Source organism: Zalophus californianus, chromosome 1, assembly GCF_009762305.2.
Source record: "Zalophus californianus isolate mZalCal1 chromosome 1, mZalCal1.pri.v2, whole genome shotgun sequence".
In the NCBI taxonomy this organism is placed as follows: Eukaryota; Metazoa; Chordata; class Mammalia; order Carnivora; family Otariidae; genus Zalophus; species Zalophus californianus.
The window spans coordinates 110,284,983-110,302,421 of record NC_045595.1 but is presented as its reverse complement, the minus strand read 5'-3'; the positions used below and the strand labels follow the sequence as shown (position 1 = coordinate 110,302,421).

Below are 17,439 nucleotides of genomic sequence, written 5' to 3'. Positions count from 1 at the left end.
GGGCGACTGCCTTCGGCTCAGGTCATGATCCTGGAGTCCCGGGATTGAGTCCCGCATTGGGCTCCCTGCTCAGCAGGGAGTCTGCTTCTCCCTCCGACCCTCCCCCCTCTCATGCTCTCTCTCTATCTCATTCTCTCTCTCAAATAAATAAATAAAATCTTTAAAAAATTTAAAAAAAAATTTACTCTAAAAATTTTACATCAAAATTTCCATTTAAAATTTTTATATTTACATTTATGTTAGGAAAAGTGGAGCTCCTTTGATAGAAGCTGTGGTGATAGAAGGAAGAGGGCAGGGTGAGGTGGATAAGCCCTGAGCTTCACCCCTGAGTGCTCCCCTGGGACCTGGGGACCTCAGGACTTGGAGGAACACCAGCGACCTAGAGGATGCAAGCTAAATGCCTTAGCAAATCAAACAAGGGCTCTCATGATCAGGTCTGGCTTTCCTTCCAGACGTATTCCTTGAGGTTCACGAACACCTTGTGTTCGCAATATTCTACACATACCCTAGAGTTTCCCCAAGCACCTCCTGCTCCATGCAGGCTCCCAGGCTCACGCTGCTCCCTCTATCTGGAATCCTTCACCCTCTCTCCATTTGATGACTTCAAGTCTCAACTCAAGCAGCACATTCCCTGTGAAGTTGTCCTAAGTTCTTCAGGAGACTGTCCTCACACTTGGTTCACCTTGTTTTCTCCATTATGGTATGCTAAATGTAGTGTTTGTTTCCACATGCTGAACTCCTACTACTATGGGAACCATCTGAGAGCAGAATCCTTGCTGCTTTCATCTTGGTATCCCCTGTAACCAGCAAAAGGCCTCGCTTCCTAAATGTTTGCTGAGAATGAACGAATGAATGAATGAACAAATGAATAAATGAACACTACTCTTTCTGTCTCAGAAGATGATCCCGTATCCCAGTAGATAATTTTCAGTCATTCTTTGGTGGATTTACTTTTTTCCCATAAGTTTCTTTGACTTTGGGGCTTGGTAGCAGTGGGCACTTAATCTCCCACCCACCCGCCTGCCATTTTGCTAGTTGGCAGAGCCATGTTCCTTCAGAGGTATCTTCAGTGTATCCTCAAGTTATTTAACCTTTCTGTTCCCATGTACACATGCTCTTAGTTACCAAAAGGAAGCTTAGCAAGTCAAGAAGGTCCCAGTCTGTCCTTATCTGGTAGAGCAGAACATCAGGATTGTTAGCTTTAATTATGACCTTTCGAGTATTTCAGTAAAAGACATCTGTAATGGTGTGATTGCTTGGTACATTTATTTTTTTTTTAAGATTTTATTTATTTATTTGAGAGAGAGAGCATGAGCAGGGCAGAGAGAGGGAGAAGCAGACTCCCTACTGAGCAGGGAGCCCAATGCAGGGCTCAATCCCAGGACCCCAAGATCACGACCTGAGCAGAAGGCAGATGCTTACCTGACTGAGTCACCCAGGTGCCCTGCTTAGTACATTTAATACTTAATTTCCAAAGCCTTAGTTGAACAAGGGCTATAACTGAGCTGACAACCTAAGCCTGAAGCAGTAAACCCGGCTCCACCCGGATTTGGTAGCTGGGGTCTGCAGAGCCTGACAGATAGTCTAAGGCTGGTGCATTATTCCTTTCCATGATGTTTTTCATCTCCTCTGGCTAACAGAGGCAGCTCAGAAAAGTTCTCAAAAAATGCTTATTCAACCAAGCCAACCAAGCCTTGTTACCTGTTTTGAATGAAGTCAGTCAACCCCATGAATTTCTTTGTTTCCTCCTATTTTTCACACAATGTCTTATCACAAGTGTTCAGGCTCTCAGAAAAATGTGAAGCTCAAATCAGGACTTGCTACCCTTGAATCAAAGTTTTGTTTGAAAGTTCACCAAAATACCTACAGAGTGCACGCGCGGGCGCACGCGCGCGCGCGCGCACACACACACACACACACACACACACACACACACACACTGGGTTTTTAAAAAACTGCAGTCCTCCCTCTGGAGACTCATTTACATGTGGGACTTAATAGACACCTGATTTTTTTTTTAGTTTTAAGGGCTTTTGCTTGAGTTTTCTATGTACATTTGACTAAATTATTTTTCTGCCATAGATACTATGAGATAATGATCTATGATTTTTCACTATATTTCCTAATTTATATTTTCTTAGATTATTTTTTTAAAAAAAATTTTAAAGATTTATTTATTTTAGAGAGAAAGAGAGAGCACAAGCAGGAGGGGCAGAGAGAATCTCAAACAGACTCTGTGCTGAGTGCAGAGCCCAATGAGGGCTCCATCTCACGACCCTGAGATCATGGACCTGAGCTGAAACCAAGAGTCAGATGCTTAACCGACTGCACCACTCAGGTGCCCCTAGTCTATTTCTTAATTTATATTTATAGGTAATTTCTTTCAATAATAAATAGTGAATAATTGTTTACCATAAAGCACATTCTCAAAAAAACGAAGATCAGGCTATCTCTGATAATGAACCTCCAGAGTCTTTCAAATATAAGTAAATGGTAACAAGATCAGAGCCATCAATTAAGCAAATGTCCCATTCCCTTAGATTTATGGTGAACAAAGACCACCCTCACCTCCCAAATCATCGTTCAGGAGAGTCAGAAAAACTCAGGCATCAATAGCCTTCAAACATCTTTGAAATACAGTGAAAGGTGGCACAATTAGTTGCTACTGCCTTTAATTCATTTACTACTGTCCCTTCCCTGGTCTCCACACTTTCATTCAATAGGAGCCAAGAAATCCTCCTCCCAGCCCTTCCCAGTGTCTGCCCACCACTCTGAATCCCACATCAATAGGTCCCCAAGTTACAATCACTTAACCACCCCTAGTAATTCTCATGCTTGGAAAATTTTAACTCTGGCTCACTGTCTCTCTCTTCAATATTAGTTTTTCTTTTTTTTTTAAAGATTTTATTTATTTATATGAGAGAGAGTGTGTGCACGAACTGGAGGAGGGGGAGAGGGAGAGGGAGAAGCGGACTCCCCACTGAGCGCAGAGCCTGTGATGGGCTGGATCCCAGGACCCTGAGATCATGACCTGAGCTGAAATCAAGAGTCGGCCACTTAACTGACTAAGCCACCCCAAGGCACCCCCTCAATATTAGTTTTGTTATACTTTTTAGTGATTTCAGTGACCCCGAAGATAATCCTTCCCTGTACTTTATCTCTCAGTTTCTTGACCTCCACCTCTCAACTGATCTTGTCTTCAACACAACCTCAGCCACCCTCTGCCAATGGACACACCCTTAGACTTGTCACTACCCAACACCCAATGCCCAAAACCTCAATTTCAAGCATTCCCCTTTCTAACTACCACTTTCTATCCTTTAATCTTACTGTCTCTACTGCTCTTATTCCAACAATCCTTTGGTCCCTCTGTTTGCATGATTCATCAATCCTACCCATTTTCCACTGTTCCTCCACCTCATTTTACTCATGGATCGTTTTCCTGGCTCTAGTGCTCATTTTTCTCTTTGCTCAGTTTAAACTCTGAGGCCCACCATTATAATCACCCCTTTCCCTAAACTCTCAGCTTCTTGGCTTCTCTTTTCCATCATATGCCCTTGAAAAACCCCATCTGCACAGCTGAACATGGCTGCAGGAAAAACACCCAACCATGGAGATGGTCTCACTTTAAATTTATTAGCATGAATCTCAAGCAGATGCATAATGCTGTCTGACCATTCTGACGCATCCCTCGGTCTATTTACCCTTCTGCTGTCCTGGATATCCTCTTTCTCATCCAACTTTCAACACCTCCTTCCCATCCTCACTAACAGCTGATGACCTTGCTTCTGATTTCCATTGAGAATATAGAAGCAATAGAAGAGAACTTCTATGAGATACCACCACCCAGTCAACCCACCTACCAGCCTCAGAGCCTATGTACTCAGCCTGCTTTCATGTTACTCTTTTCTTGTGTCCTCGAGAAATCATTCTAGGTATTTTTTTGTCTTCTCCTACATCATTTTTTTTTCCTCCTCAAAAGGACTTCCTCATCAGCATATAGATATGCTGTCATTTCTTCCGTGTGTAAAAGCACCGTCTCTGACTGTGTCCACCTATCCAGCTGCCCCTCCATTCTCTGCTTCCATTTATAGAAATGGTCATCAAAAGAGTAGCCGCCAGCTATTCTCTTGAACCCAGTATGCTCTCTTGAACCCACTCTAATCATGCATGAGCTCTCTACCCCCCAAAAATTATCTTTTCAAAGTCATCAATGACCTCCCTCCTGCTACATGATCAATTCTTGACCCTCATCTTGCTTGACCTATGAGCCACATTTAATAGGGTTGGTCACTTCGTCCTCCTATAAATATTTTCTTCACCTAGATTCCAGGCCTCCATGTTCTCCTGTTTCTCGGCCAACCACACTGACTGCTTCTTTTCAGTTTTCTTTATTGGCTCTTGCTTATTTTCCTGATTTCTTAATGTTGGACTTCTCAGGTCTCAGACCATGTGCTCCCATGTTTTATCTCTACTCACTCCCATAGTGCTCTCATCCAGTCTTGTGGCTTAAAGAGCATCTACATGTTGAGGGCTTTCAAGTCCTCGTGCACCTCACCCACATCTCTCTTCTGAAGTCGAGATTCATATATCCATTTACCTATTTGACCTTTTTGCTTGGATATCTAACAGGTATCTGAAACTTAATACATCCAAAAATCAATCTCCTCATCTCCCCCTTCCTAAAGCTCTCCTTCTTCATTCTTCCACATCTCATTTACTGACAACTCCATCATTTCTGCTCTTCAAGCAACAACCCCCCAGTCAACTTTGCCTCTTCACTTTTGCCCTCCATTCCACACAGAATCAGAGAACCTGCCAGGCTCTATCTCCAAACCAGAGCCATAATCTGACCACTTCTCATCATGTCTCAGCTACCATCATGGTCTAGACTCTCTCAGGTTACAGGAATAGCTCTCATGGTGTTGAAGGGCCCAAACACCAGGGCTTTTTCCCATGGGGGAAATCCAGAGCCTTACACCTCCCCAAGTCTCCCACTCAGATTTCACCGTTTCAGACTCATCCTCATGCAGTTACCATTGCCATCTCAACTTAGTCTTCTTTAGATATTTACATTTTCTGGGAGGAAATATATATATTTCTTTCTATATAATTTATATGTGTGTGTGTGTATATATATATATATATATATATATATATACACACACATCACTTTGTCCCAAGAGTATTTAAGGTACATTATACAAGTACATAAAAAGTACATAAAATACACAACAGTATAGAAAAATTCGTGAGTAAATTAGGCAAAGGGAAAATCAGGATAGAAAAAAAATTGAGATGAAGCTATAGGTAAGGTAAGCATACACATGCATACACAAACATACACATACATACAACGAGGTTCTTCGCATTTGCTACATGAGTAACGCATAAATTTATTCCTCTAAGGTGTGCTTTAATATTAGATTTATTTCTGCTTGATGGGCCCCATAAAGCATCATGAGCACAGTGGCTCTTTGGGCGTAGAGAGGGAGAGGGCTGTGTTAAGCAGGAAAGGCTCAGAAGGAGAAGTGGGCCAATGCTGGCCAGGAAGCCCCTCCTCACCTGAGACTGGGTCTCGACCTGACCCCAGTCACTCCCTTGGTGTTCTCCCCAATCTCCCACCTCCCAATCCACCCCACGTGATACCCCTGGTACTTACCAAGACCCAAGCAAGAAACTCTGAGTCCTGATTTTCCAAGATTCCTAGAATAAAAATAAAGCAGCATATGGTCATGACTTTCTCAGGTGAAACTATACACATTTAAATATGAGAAACTTCTCTCACTTTTGACATTGTTCTTGACTAGAGTCGGGGTAGAGGCAGAGCTGCAGGTGCATGTCTGTGGTCTTGGGAAGAGTCTTCCTTCTCCATTTGGGCTCTAGGAAGCTCCAAATGTGCTCAGGCTCAGCACAAGATGAAAATGTACCCCCCGAAATGCAGCTTTTCAGCCCTGAATAATCTTTACTAATTTGTTTACAAATTTATTTTCTTTCTCTTTCTAGAATGGGAGTTCCTTGAGGGCAAAATCTGTATCTTATTCAACCAGTCATTCCTTATTCATTTATTATTCATCCACAGAGCCTGACACACAGTGGATCCTTAATCAATATTTGTTGGCTGAGTAACTAACAAACTGAGTTCTAAAACAGAATATTATTATGGATGGTTGGGGATTATTATAAGAATAAATTCAAAATGATCCTTTAGGCTGTTTAAACTATATTATAGATATCCCTTGACTTACAATAGGGTTATGTCCTGAGAAACCCATTTTCGTAAGTTGAAAATGCATTTAATTCATCTAACCACCGAATATCATAGCTTAGCCTAGCCTACTTTAAACATGCTCAGAACACTTATATTAACCTACAATTGGGCAAAATCATCTAACACAAATTCTATTTTATAATAAGGTGTTGAATATCTCACGTAATTTATTGACTACTATACTGAAAGTAAAGAAAAAAAAAGAATGGTTGAATGGGTCTAGAATGGTTGTTAAGTGTATTGGCTGTTTACCCTCCTGATCGCGGGGCTGCCTGGGAGCCATGGCCTCCTGCCCAGCATTATGAGAGAGTATCCTACCATACATTGCTAGCCTGGGAAAAGATCCAAATTCAAAGTTTGAAGTATGGCTTCTACTGAATGCACATGGCTTCCCCACCATCACAAAGTCAAAAGACCTTAAGTCATACCATTAGAAGTAGGGGACCACCAGATTATTTTTTCTAAAAGGCTACATAAAATTGCTACCAGAAGGTCAGATAGTCCTTTTGAAATAACTTTTTCCCTCATCAATCCCTTTGCTTTTCACCCCTAAAAGCTTATCAAGAAGAGGAAATATATTTCCACTCTTTAAATAGAGAACTTGGTGCTCTAGTATACATTGTAAGGTATTCCGTGGGGACCCACCCCCACCCCATCTTCCTGCCATCTGCCTCAAAGCTGTCCGAGAAGAGATCAAATTCTCAGAGAGAGAAGGCCCCCTAGAATTTTGTGGGTCTAATGTGAGGAGGTGAAGCTTAAATAATCGAAACATGGTAGAAAAGTGCATCCTTTACTCTCTGATCAGATGCTCTTATGAGAACACAATTTCCCGCCCCCGGCCTCTACCCCAAGTGAAACAGCACCAACTTTTCCAACTGCCACACAGCTCAGTTCTTCCAGGAGCTTTCTCGATGCTTCCACAGTCTGGCATCTTTAGAGGTAGTAACTATAGTGCTCTCATTTTTGCATCTGTTTCTTCCCTCTGTTTATTATTCTTGTCTATAAAATGCCACCGAAGCAAGACATTGAGTCTCATAGCATCGTCCAAAGTGCATCACATTGCAAACAGGTGAAAGATGCAGGTTGCTGACCTATTGTTGAAATTAGCCAGGTAAGCTTGGAGAAATCCCTTCCTTCCTCTGGGATTCAATTTCTTCACTAGTGAGATAAGCTATTGTACACGCCTGGGCCATTCATCTAACATCACGTCTGTGGGACTGGAACATGATAATGTATGCTAAGGTGTCACACAGCAGACAAATGCAAAGCATAATTATTTGGGTGTTTTCTGACTCTGCTCCCCCTCTCACAGACCTAGTGCTACATTTTCCCATTTGAAGTGGGTTAAGTCCACCCGGAAGGAAACTATTGCATAAAGGAATGTGTGAAAAATATTTTGAACTACTAAAGAGGAGAAAAATAACTGGACTTCTCCCACGAAAATCATTTGCACAAGAAATTATTCTTTTAGTGGTTTCTCAGAAAACCACAGGATATAAAATCCAAAGATTTCTCTTTTAGTGTAAAAGTCTACTGATTTTAAAGGTCAGGAATCTAGAACGAAAGCTATATAGTAGGGAGAAGAAAAAAAGACTACACCAAAACAAAAACAAAGTAAATATTACATAAATATAAAATAAATATTAAAAAAGTAAAATATAAAAAATAAAAAAAATAAGTACCATTCATCCTTGAACAACACAGATTTGAACTGCATGGGTCCACTATACATGGATTTTTTAAATATAGTACTGTAAATGTATTTTCTCTTCCTTATGATTTTAACATTTTCTTTAGCTTGCTTTATTGTAAGGATACAGTATGTAATGCATATAATGTACAAAATATGTGCTGACTATGTTATCAGTAAGGCTTCCAACCAACAATAGGCTATTAGTAGTTAAGTTTTCGGAGAATCAAAAGTTATACATGGATTTTCAATTGCATAGGGGGTCTGTGCCCCTGACCCTCATGTTGTTCAAGGGTCAGCCATATATAGGTGAATAACAGTCTTCCAGGTAGAGATATTCAATATTGATGCATCAGTAAAGACTTACTGAGAGGCTACCACGTTCCAGCAACGTGCAGGTCATGGAGATACAGAGGGGAACCCGTTATGGTTCTCTACCTCCAAGGAGTTTTCTATCCTCTACCTTTTCTTTTCTTTTCTTTTTTTAAGATTTTATTTATTTGACAGAGAGAGCACAAGCAGGGGGAGCGGCAGGCAGAGGGAGAGGGAGAAGCAGGCTTCCTGCTGAGCAGGGAGCCTGATACGGGGCTTCATCCCAGGATCCTGGGATCATGACCTGAGCCCAAGGCAGATGTTTGACTGACTGAGCCACCCGGGGGGTCTGAGGGTCACAGAAAAGCAACCATGTAATTACAATACAGTGGAGCGTGTCCTCCCCTGGAAGTCTTTGGGGAAAATATGAAGGGGCTATCTCAGACCTGTATTTGTGTCACTATGTAAGTCTCATGGGGAAAAAAATATCTCAGTAAGGATTTTCATGTAATTTTAATCTTTCCATGATTTTGAGAACGGCGAGTGCAGAAAACTATGCAGAACAAGACATTTTTCTAACAAACTCAAATAGGGCAAGGTTATGTTGCTGGGTACTTAGCAAGCAAAGTCCCAACACCAAGGTAGGGAGACCTGCCCTATTTTCCTTATGACAGCGGCTCAGGAAGATAATGATCACTCTGTTATGGGGTTTGGAAGACCAAACTTGAAAAACTTGAGAATTGTCAGCAAAAACAAACTGCAAAGTAGCAAGTACTAAATGTGGCCCATTTTCTTGCCCCTGATGTTTAAACACTCAGGCCAGCTTTTCTGGAATGAAAGCCTGAAGATTTTGCACTATTGAAAAGTTCCATTACAGACAAATATTGATACAGGGATGATAGATCCTTCCTTGAGCCTTGGTATTTTTATTTTAACTCTCTCTAAATATCTTCACCCTGTAGAGGGAATGGTTACCAAGCTCAGTTGGTTATTTTGTTTTTTGGTTTTTTGTAAAATTTTATTTATTTATTTGTCAGATGAGGGAGGGGGTGAGTCTGGGTGGCTCAGTTGGTTAAGCGACTGCCTTCAGCTCAGGTCATGATCCTGGAGTCCCAGGATCGAGTCCCGCACCGGGCTCCCTGCTCAGCGGGGAGTCTGCTTCTCCCTCTGATCCTTCCCCCGCCATGTGCTCTCTGTCTCTCTGTCTCTCTCTCTCTCATTTTCTTTCTCTCAAATAAATAAATAAAATCTTTAAAAGAGAGAGAGAGAGCACAAGCAGGGGAAGTGGCAAGCAGAGGGAGAAGCAGGCTTCCCACTGAGCAGGGATCCTGATGCGGGACTTGATCCCAGGATCCCGGGATCATGACCTGAGCTGAAGGCAGACCCTTAGCTGACTGAGCCACCCAGGCGCCCCTCTGTTGTTTTTACAGTGGGAGGCATTTTCTGTCATGAGCCACATCTGGTCAAGTCCACTGCCTTTACTTTGTCCAGGGGTGAGTCTCTGTGAGACTCCTACCATGTAAGACATTCTCAACACATGATGGTGCTTCTCACTCTGCAGATGTAGAAGGGTGGGAGGAACTAGCTCCCTCCAGCTCAGGTTATAGAATTCCAACACAATTTCTGTGATTACCCATGGTGCATCTGCATCCTTCTGCCTCTGTCCATGTCTACACAACACTAAATGGAGATGTGACAATGGTCCAGCTATTCTGATCCATTTAAGGTCCACTGGATAACAGATAGATAGATAGGTAGATAGATAGATAGATAGATAACAGAAGTCCAAATACTGGATATATTTGATCTAGTGAGTACAAACTATATCATCAAAAGCTTGTTTGTGTGTTTATAACACCAAATAATGGCCGAGTTCACACATCATGTTAAGCTATAACAGATGCCTTGGAACCTTCTCCATCCCATGTATGGAATTTTCATGACTACTTCATGATCTTGCATGACTGTGTACAACAAAACAACTTTCTAGAATTTCATTTTGTTTCTTAATTCCTCAGCATTCACACAATTGAGGCTACATAAAAATTCTGTAAGCACATCAAATTTCTAATTAGATTTAATTCCTCTCCCTTTTGATTCAAAATAGTCTCATTGCACTGGTTTACCTATTTTATCTGTGTCAGATATGCCAGAAGGAAGTCTCACTGTGTTCATTTTTAGTATCTGCTCCTGTTCAACTCAAAATAAAAGCTCCTCTTTCCCAGGTGAACCCGGGCTGCTCTGATGCTAATATTAGAAATGAATGACATCAATATGGGGGCACAGGACACTTAGCTTTGTCAGTCAAATTTTGGAAACCCTGAATCTTAAATCAAAGCTTCAGTGAAGAGTTATCTGGAAAAGAGATATAGCTTCTCGAGAACACCAAGGTTGCATCTCTCTCTCTCTTTTTTCCCCCTGTGGGCAGGATCGTCCCTTCCGTGAATACATGGCAGAATTTATTTTAGGCCAATGGCTAGTTCTATGACAGAGGCATTCAATAGAATTCCTAGGGTCATTTTGTGAAGGATCCGTCAGGCTCCTTTTGATTTTAAGGCAATAATGTTGAGAACTGAAATCAAGCGTCAGGCCCAGTATCACAAGCCACTGTGAGGTTCCTTTACAAATCACAGATGCTAAAAGCAGAAATCAGCAGCCCAAATGTCTTGTCTTAAATTGTTTGCTCCTGAATAGGTGTGTCTTAGACATTATTCACAGTTGTAAACTGCTCAGAAAAGAGGAGTAGCTAGCTGAAACACGCACCTTGCACTTGACCAAGAAAGCAGCATACTGCCTGGGACAAGGGGCATGACTAAAATCACGTGAGTTCAGTTTGACCTGTTTTCATGTGCTCAGGTCATTTTGTCGCCTGCTGTCTCATCTGTTGGAACGGTCTTACTGATCCCTCTAAATCATCCTCTGCTGTTCTGTGGTGCCTCACCTGGAAGTTACTAGTCAAACCTGGGGTATGGATTTTTTTTTTTTTTAGGATTTTATTTATTTATTTGAGATAGAGCGAGAGTGAAAGAGAGAGAGCACAAGCAGGAGGAGCAGCAGAGGGAGAGAGAGAAGCAGGCTCCCCACTGAGCAGGGAGCCTGATGTGGGGCTCAATCCCAGCACTCCGAGATCATGACCTGAGCTGAAGGCAGACGTTCAACCTACTGAGCCACCCTGGCACCCTGGATTTTTTTTTTTTCAAGAAATGTATATTTAACCTTCTTTGAAAAATCCAGAGCCAAAGGCATGTTCATCTGTCAGTCAGCTAGTTTTGATGGTTGCATAAGAACACACACTTTGACAGCCATGAAGGGGACTACGAATGGCAATAACACTTTCTTAGGAGGGCACCATTCATCACTCTTGACAAGCGAATAAGGACTCATTTGGAAACCACCAGGCACAAAAATGATATAGCCATGCATTTTGATAACAGACATTGACAAGTAGTACAATGAACTTTGTTTCATTCTTACTTTCACTTAAGTAGCAACAAAGTAGAATGGGATTCATCAGATTCTTTGATTTAGCCCGTTAGGTCATTTGTCAGTTGTAAATTTCAGTTAGATTCTTATTTTCACTGAATATACAAAATCACCTGCTGACCTATAGATTTTAGAAAAAGTCTAGAGAAGTATGGCAAAAAGAGACCCCTATAATTACTTAATTAGTTCAACAGTGATATTACCAAGTTTTAACTATACACCAAGCCTTGTATTAGGGGTGGGGGGATGGGCTGAGGAGCAAATAGGTGCCGTTCTCATGGAGCTTCCATAACAGAAGGGGAAACAGATATTAAATAATAAGTTAATTATTTGGTTGTAATGCTAAATAAAAGAACACTATGTCCTCAGTATAAAATTGGGATGTTGGAGAAGCTGACCTGATCTGGAAGGTTAGGAAGAGCTTTTCTAGGGAAGCAGCATTTAACCTGAGATCCAAAGGAGGACTAGAAAGTAACTTAAAGAAAAGTCTAGGGATTCACATTCTAAGCAGAGTGAACAACATGGGCAAATGCTCAGAGGCTGGAGGAAGCAAAGGTCACTGAAGAACTAAAAGTAGAGGGCAGGAGAAGAGTAGAGTGCAGAGTGACTCCAGGTGGCTGCTGGGGGTCACAGGAGGAAGATCTAACAGGGTCTGGCAGGTTAGATTATGTTACAGATTTTGGTCTGAATATGAAGGAGTTGTGGAAAACCACTGAAAAACTTAAACACAGGAGAGGGGTTAAAGGAAGGCAAGAAGAGGAACTAAGAGGCTACTTTGTTAACCTGATGCAAAACGATGGTACGTTGAATTCCGATTCGGCAGAGATAGGAGAATTGGGGATGATTCCAGATATTCTTAGCAGGCAAAAATCTAGGGGACCCGGTGTTTGATTGAATATGAGGGTGAAAGAGAAGTAATGGGCCATTCTTGGATTTCTGACTTGGGCAGCTAGGTGAAGAAGGGTGCTTTTCACTGAAGTAGGGTTCATTCAAGAAATAGAGGGGTTTGACTCACCTTTGGGCATTTGGGCAAAGAGATATATGCACAAGATATCCAAGCTTGTTGCCTGGAGCTCCAAATAGGGAGAGGGTGTTCTGGATATGGAAGTTAACAGGTGCCAAGGGCTGGGGCCAGCTGCCAAGGGAGAGAGTGGTCAGAGAAGACGGCCAAGGTCCAGCCTTGAGAAGCTCCATCATTCTAGGTGGCAGAGAGGAAGTGCGCGGACAAAGGAGACAAGGGAGGAAGAGTGGCGGAGATGTAGAAAGGCAAAGTGTGGGTGTAGGAGCCCAAGGTGGAGCCAGTTTCAGTAGGGCAGGAGTGGCCCACAGTGCGGAAGGCTGCAGAGAGAGAGATCCAGTCCCTGGAGGACCGAGGAATGCCCTTTCCTGTCCAGCCCCAAGGGGACAGTTGCGAGCCCGCAGCAGTCATTTCAGTGGCCCTAGGGGTGGGAGTCTGGCTGGCAGCCCCACCCCACCCCCCGGGAGGCGCAGAACGGTGCTGGCTGTCTGTCCGTGACCTTTTGCAGGTTACTTAGCCTTTTTAAGCCTCTTTCCCCTGTCATGTGTGCAGATATTAATAGTCTACTACTTTTTTATTTTTGGTGATTAAGTGAGAAAATAGAGTTGCAGTGCTAGTCCCAGCATGTTTCAGTGTTCAAAAAATGCCAGGTGCTTTCTGCCCTGATTTCCTAGGAGAAGTGGTGCCTCAAACACGGACTCTGGTGGGGTCCTGGTTCTGCTGCTGAAGCTGGTAGGAGGCCACCTCTGTGACTGGCAAGACCCACTTCCCCAACCTTATGAACCTCTTTGTGCTTAGACATTGTGCTCAGACACGGCAACCATCCTAAATCTCTTATATGCAAATCGTGAGTCATTTTGCGAGAATCATTAGGAAAGTGGGAAGCAGGGGATAAAGACAGATAAGGGAGACAAAGGAGAAGGTGGCACTTTGTCAGCAAAGGCAGTTTGGAGAAGTCCTGTGAATCTGAGGAATTTCCAACGGTTCTTCAGGGATCCCCAGGAGCGGGGAAATGGAGATGGGACAGAAGGTTGTGTGGACGGGGCTATACAAACTTAGGTGTTCCGAACTGCTGGGGGTGCGGGGTGGGATTAAGAAATGCTCGCATAGGTCTAGTTACTGCTTAACTGAAAGTTACTCTGCTTTTATTGTCTCAAGGACCCAAGACATCCAAATAGCTGGAAATCAAGAACTCAGAGTTTCAAATCAGAAGAATCTAGAACCTTTATCTCAAGGGCATATAATTTGGAGGTTCATGGACTTGGAATGGAAAAAATACATTTCTCTTTTTCACTAACTTCTTACTGAAACTGAGCATCTCTTGCAATTATGAACGTAGGCAACAAACCACAGAAGTACAAGTACTCACGTGACCTGTGACTTTGCCCCCATTAGAAATTACAGGCACATTTATGTCATACCACAGTTGTTTCAGAGAGCTCAAAAAATGATTTGCATTCACCATTTACAGTCATCATCCTTGGAAATTGTGGGATTTGATCTCTCTTTAGAGCTGGTTAATATATTAGTAAGGAAATGCATGTTTTACTAGGCTACAAATTTGGATTTTAGATATTTTGAATTGTATTTCAATTTAATTAGAATCCTGTGTATTTTAGTTTATGCACTTAAAAGTTCTTCTTCTGAGGAGTCTGTAGGCTTCATTGGACTGCTGGAGGGGTCTCTGCGTCAAGAATCTTGGATGCAGATAAAAGATAAAGGTTGTTAAAAATGCCTTTGGGCATCCATCTGCCACAAAGTAATGAGTTTGCAAGCATCTTTTTCAAACTGGGAGTGAAGACATTCCTGAAAAACATTTGAAAGCAAAATTAAATATGCCAAACCCCACTGCTCCTATTTCAAATGTGTGTAATGTTGTGGAAAGTGTTGATGTTTTAGAATCTCTATTTATTTGTTTAATTTTAGTAAGTTAAAAAATATTTCTTAGGCTCTTACTGGATTTACTTCCAAATTCAGGCCCACTGCTTGTGTTATCTCTGCTTGGATATAAATCCTTGACTCTGAGGTCTTTCATTACATGCTTCACCCACCCACCTGCGGAGGTGGAGACTGCTGTGCTGACCCGCTGGGGAAGCAGAGAGAGGAGAGGATTTGCCAGCCTTGGGGCTCTGGGGTCTTAGCAAGAAGTGGTTTGTCTCATGCACAATATTTCTTGTATAATAATTCACTTTACTGTGATTCATTCATTCTACCATTTCATATTCCATTTTATGCATTTGTGCTTATTGTAATATACAATGATGTTTCTTCCTAAATCTTCAAGATGGTCTTTTGTCTCAGAGATGTGCCATGTTGGTCCCATGGCTTTACTGGGTGCCCCTCGGCACTCTCTGCTGCCCCAGTTTAAAAGGCCTGGCTATAAATTATTGCCAGTCATTTACACCTTAGTGTGAAAAAGATTCAAACCTTTTTGCAACATCACTTTGGAGAAATCTAAAGGAACAATCAAGAAATGAAGCACTAAATAACAAGAGAGATGGGAGGGGGAATGAGAGGGGGAGGAAGGAAGCTTGATGAAGGAAGCAGACCCCCAAAGGGGAGAACACACTTTGCCCCTTCCAAATTTCATCCGGGATCACATCTCTCCTCATGACAGAATAGTCATACTTTCTTAGGAAAATATCATACACATTCTTGCCATTTTCAAAGCTAAGAAGAGAAAATCGAAATGTTTCAGTTTTCTTCACCCAGTGGTGATTTATTTTCAAAGAAATTCCATGAGACGAAGCAAAGGTAAAGCTATCCCTGGCATCCACTTTGTGAGGAGAGCTATGATTGGTTTCCACTGTAATGAGCTATGCAGCTTTCAAAGACAAAATGAAACAAAAAAGCATCTGAGGTGGGAGCTGCATAGCTCCACATCTTTGCAATTCCCTTTACTGTGGGTGCATTTGTGGCTTTCTCAAGAGAAAGCAGTCAGCGACATGATGGAGACTGAGGCATGAACCTGACTCCTCAAGGGGCATGCTGATGTTTAGATATGCACCTAATCAAAAGTAAATGCTTTCAGCCACAATGCAGGAGTTTGCCTTTCACTTTCCTTGACAGAGGAGTGGAAAATTAATGCCTGTTTTCTCTGTGCGCTCGCGTCTTCTCCATCTGCTGTCGGGGCGATGCAATATATCACAGTGTATATTATATTCATTCTGTACAAGGTTGTTTCTCCTTCCAGACTGAGATCTATGAGGGCAGGGACTGTGTCTAATGCATTTGTTACTTCTAGCAGCCAGCACTAGGCTGGGTGCAGAGTAGGCACTGAGGGCTGCTCACGGTGGGGGTTCTGATGCCATTGCTTGTGCTGGTGGAAGAACGCGTCGTCATGTGTTCGCTTCACTCCTGTTGGCTAGGGAGGCGCGCTGGTTGACTGGGAAACACTGGCCAGCATAGTGCGGTGGCGGGGTACAATACGGAGCAGAAGTGCCTCTCCCACCTTCCTATCACTGAGACCTGGGGAAAGTTACGGAATCTCTCTGTGCCCCATCTGTTCCTGGTGATAAGAATAGCAACTACCTCAGAGGGTTGTTGTGAGGATTAAAGCATTTAAGGCAGTGCTTGGCACATGGTAAATGCTCTCAAAGTGCAAGCTGTTATCCCATAGACACGGGCTTGAATTCGAGGTCTGGTCCTGGGTCTCTTGTTTCACCTCATACAGGTTCCCTCTTCCATATGCCCTCCCAGAGTGGAGGGACACAGTCAATAGTGAGGGCTTTCACTCTTCTTTTAACCAGTGCAGGTGTTAGGACTGCTTCTTCTAATGTCACACGAGGCTGGTGGTTAGGAACTTGCTTGGCAGGATGCATTCTATCCCCACCCATACCTTTCCTCTTCTCCCCCTCCAACTCCCCCTCCAGCTAACCTGTGGTCACTGTTGCAATGGGAGGGCCAAGTCCTGTCCTCTGGTATTTACAGTCGCAGAGCCTGGAGCTGGGGCTAAACAGGGAGTCATGATCAAGGTCTACTTCTTCTTTTTTTTTTTTTTTAAGATTTATTTATTTATTTATTTATTTATTTATTTGACACAGAGAGAGAGAGAGAGAGAGAGAGAGCGCAAGCAGGGGAAGCAGTAGAAGGAGAGGGAGAAGCAGGTTCCCGGCTGAGCAGGGAGCCCGATGCGGGGCTCAATCCCAGGACCCTGGAATCATGACCTGAGCTGAAGGCAGATGGTTAATCATCTAAGCCACCCAGGTGCCCCAAGGTCTACTTCTGTGTTCAGTCTTAATCTTACTCTTTCTTCCAGTCAGCCCGGCATTTTAAACCACCTCCATCCTAACTACTCCATAGCCACTACCAGGTCAGATCCTTATACCTAATGGCTTCCTACCTGCCCTTCTGCCTCTAGATTCTCTCCCGCTCTTTGACCACCCTTATCACCTTCTTATTTGTATGCAGTAACTATTGTTCATGTCTTATTACCTTTCCTTAGTTACTAAGTACTTGGTAGGATCCAAGGCTGATTTATGTTTGACTTCCTCATAACACTTTGCACCATGAGGCACAAATAAATATTTCATTGACTAAATGAATGTTCAAATGACTAAGGCTGAGAAGCCTTTTTTACCTCCCTGATGTGAACTTCCAGAGTTAGATATTATTTTAGACCTAATTGTTTTGTGTTTAGAGTGACTATTAAGATTCAGTTGTCCT

The 17,439-nt window shown here is 42.6% G+C and overlaps 1 protein-coding gene across 6 annotated transcripts in view; it reads right to left on the bottom strand.

Annotated features, from left to right (window-relative positions):
• Positions 1–17,439, bottom strand: part of KCNAB1 (potassium voltage-gated channel subfamily A member regulatory beta subunit 1) — a 398,382-nt gene that overhangs the window by 111,384 nt on the left and 269,559 nt on the right. For all 6 annotated transcript variants that reach the window (XM_027587681.2, XM_027587679.2, XM_027587682.2 and 3 more), the window contains exon 2: positions 5,663–5,706. In XM_027587681.2, the coding sequence (XP_027443482.1) occupies positions 5,663–5,706 (44 nt within the window). The remainder of the gene's footprint in view (positions 1–5,662; positions 5,707–17,439) is intronic.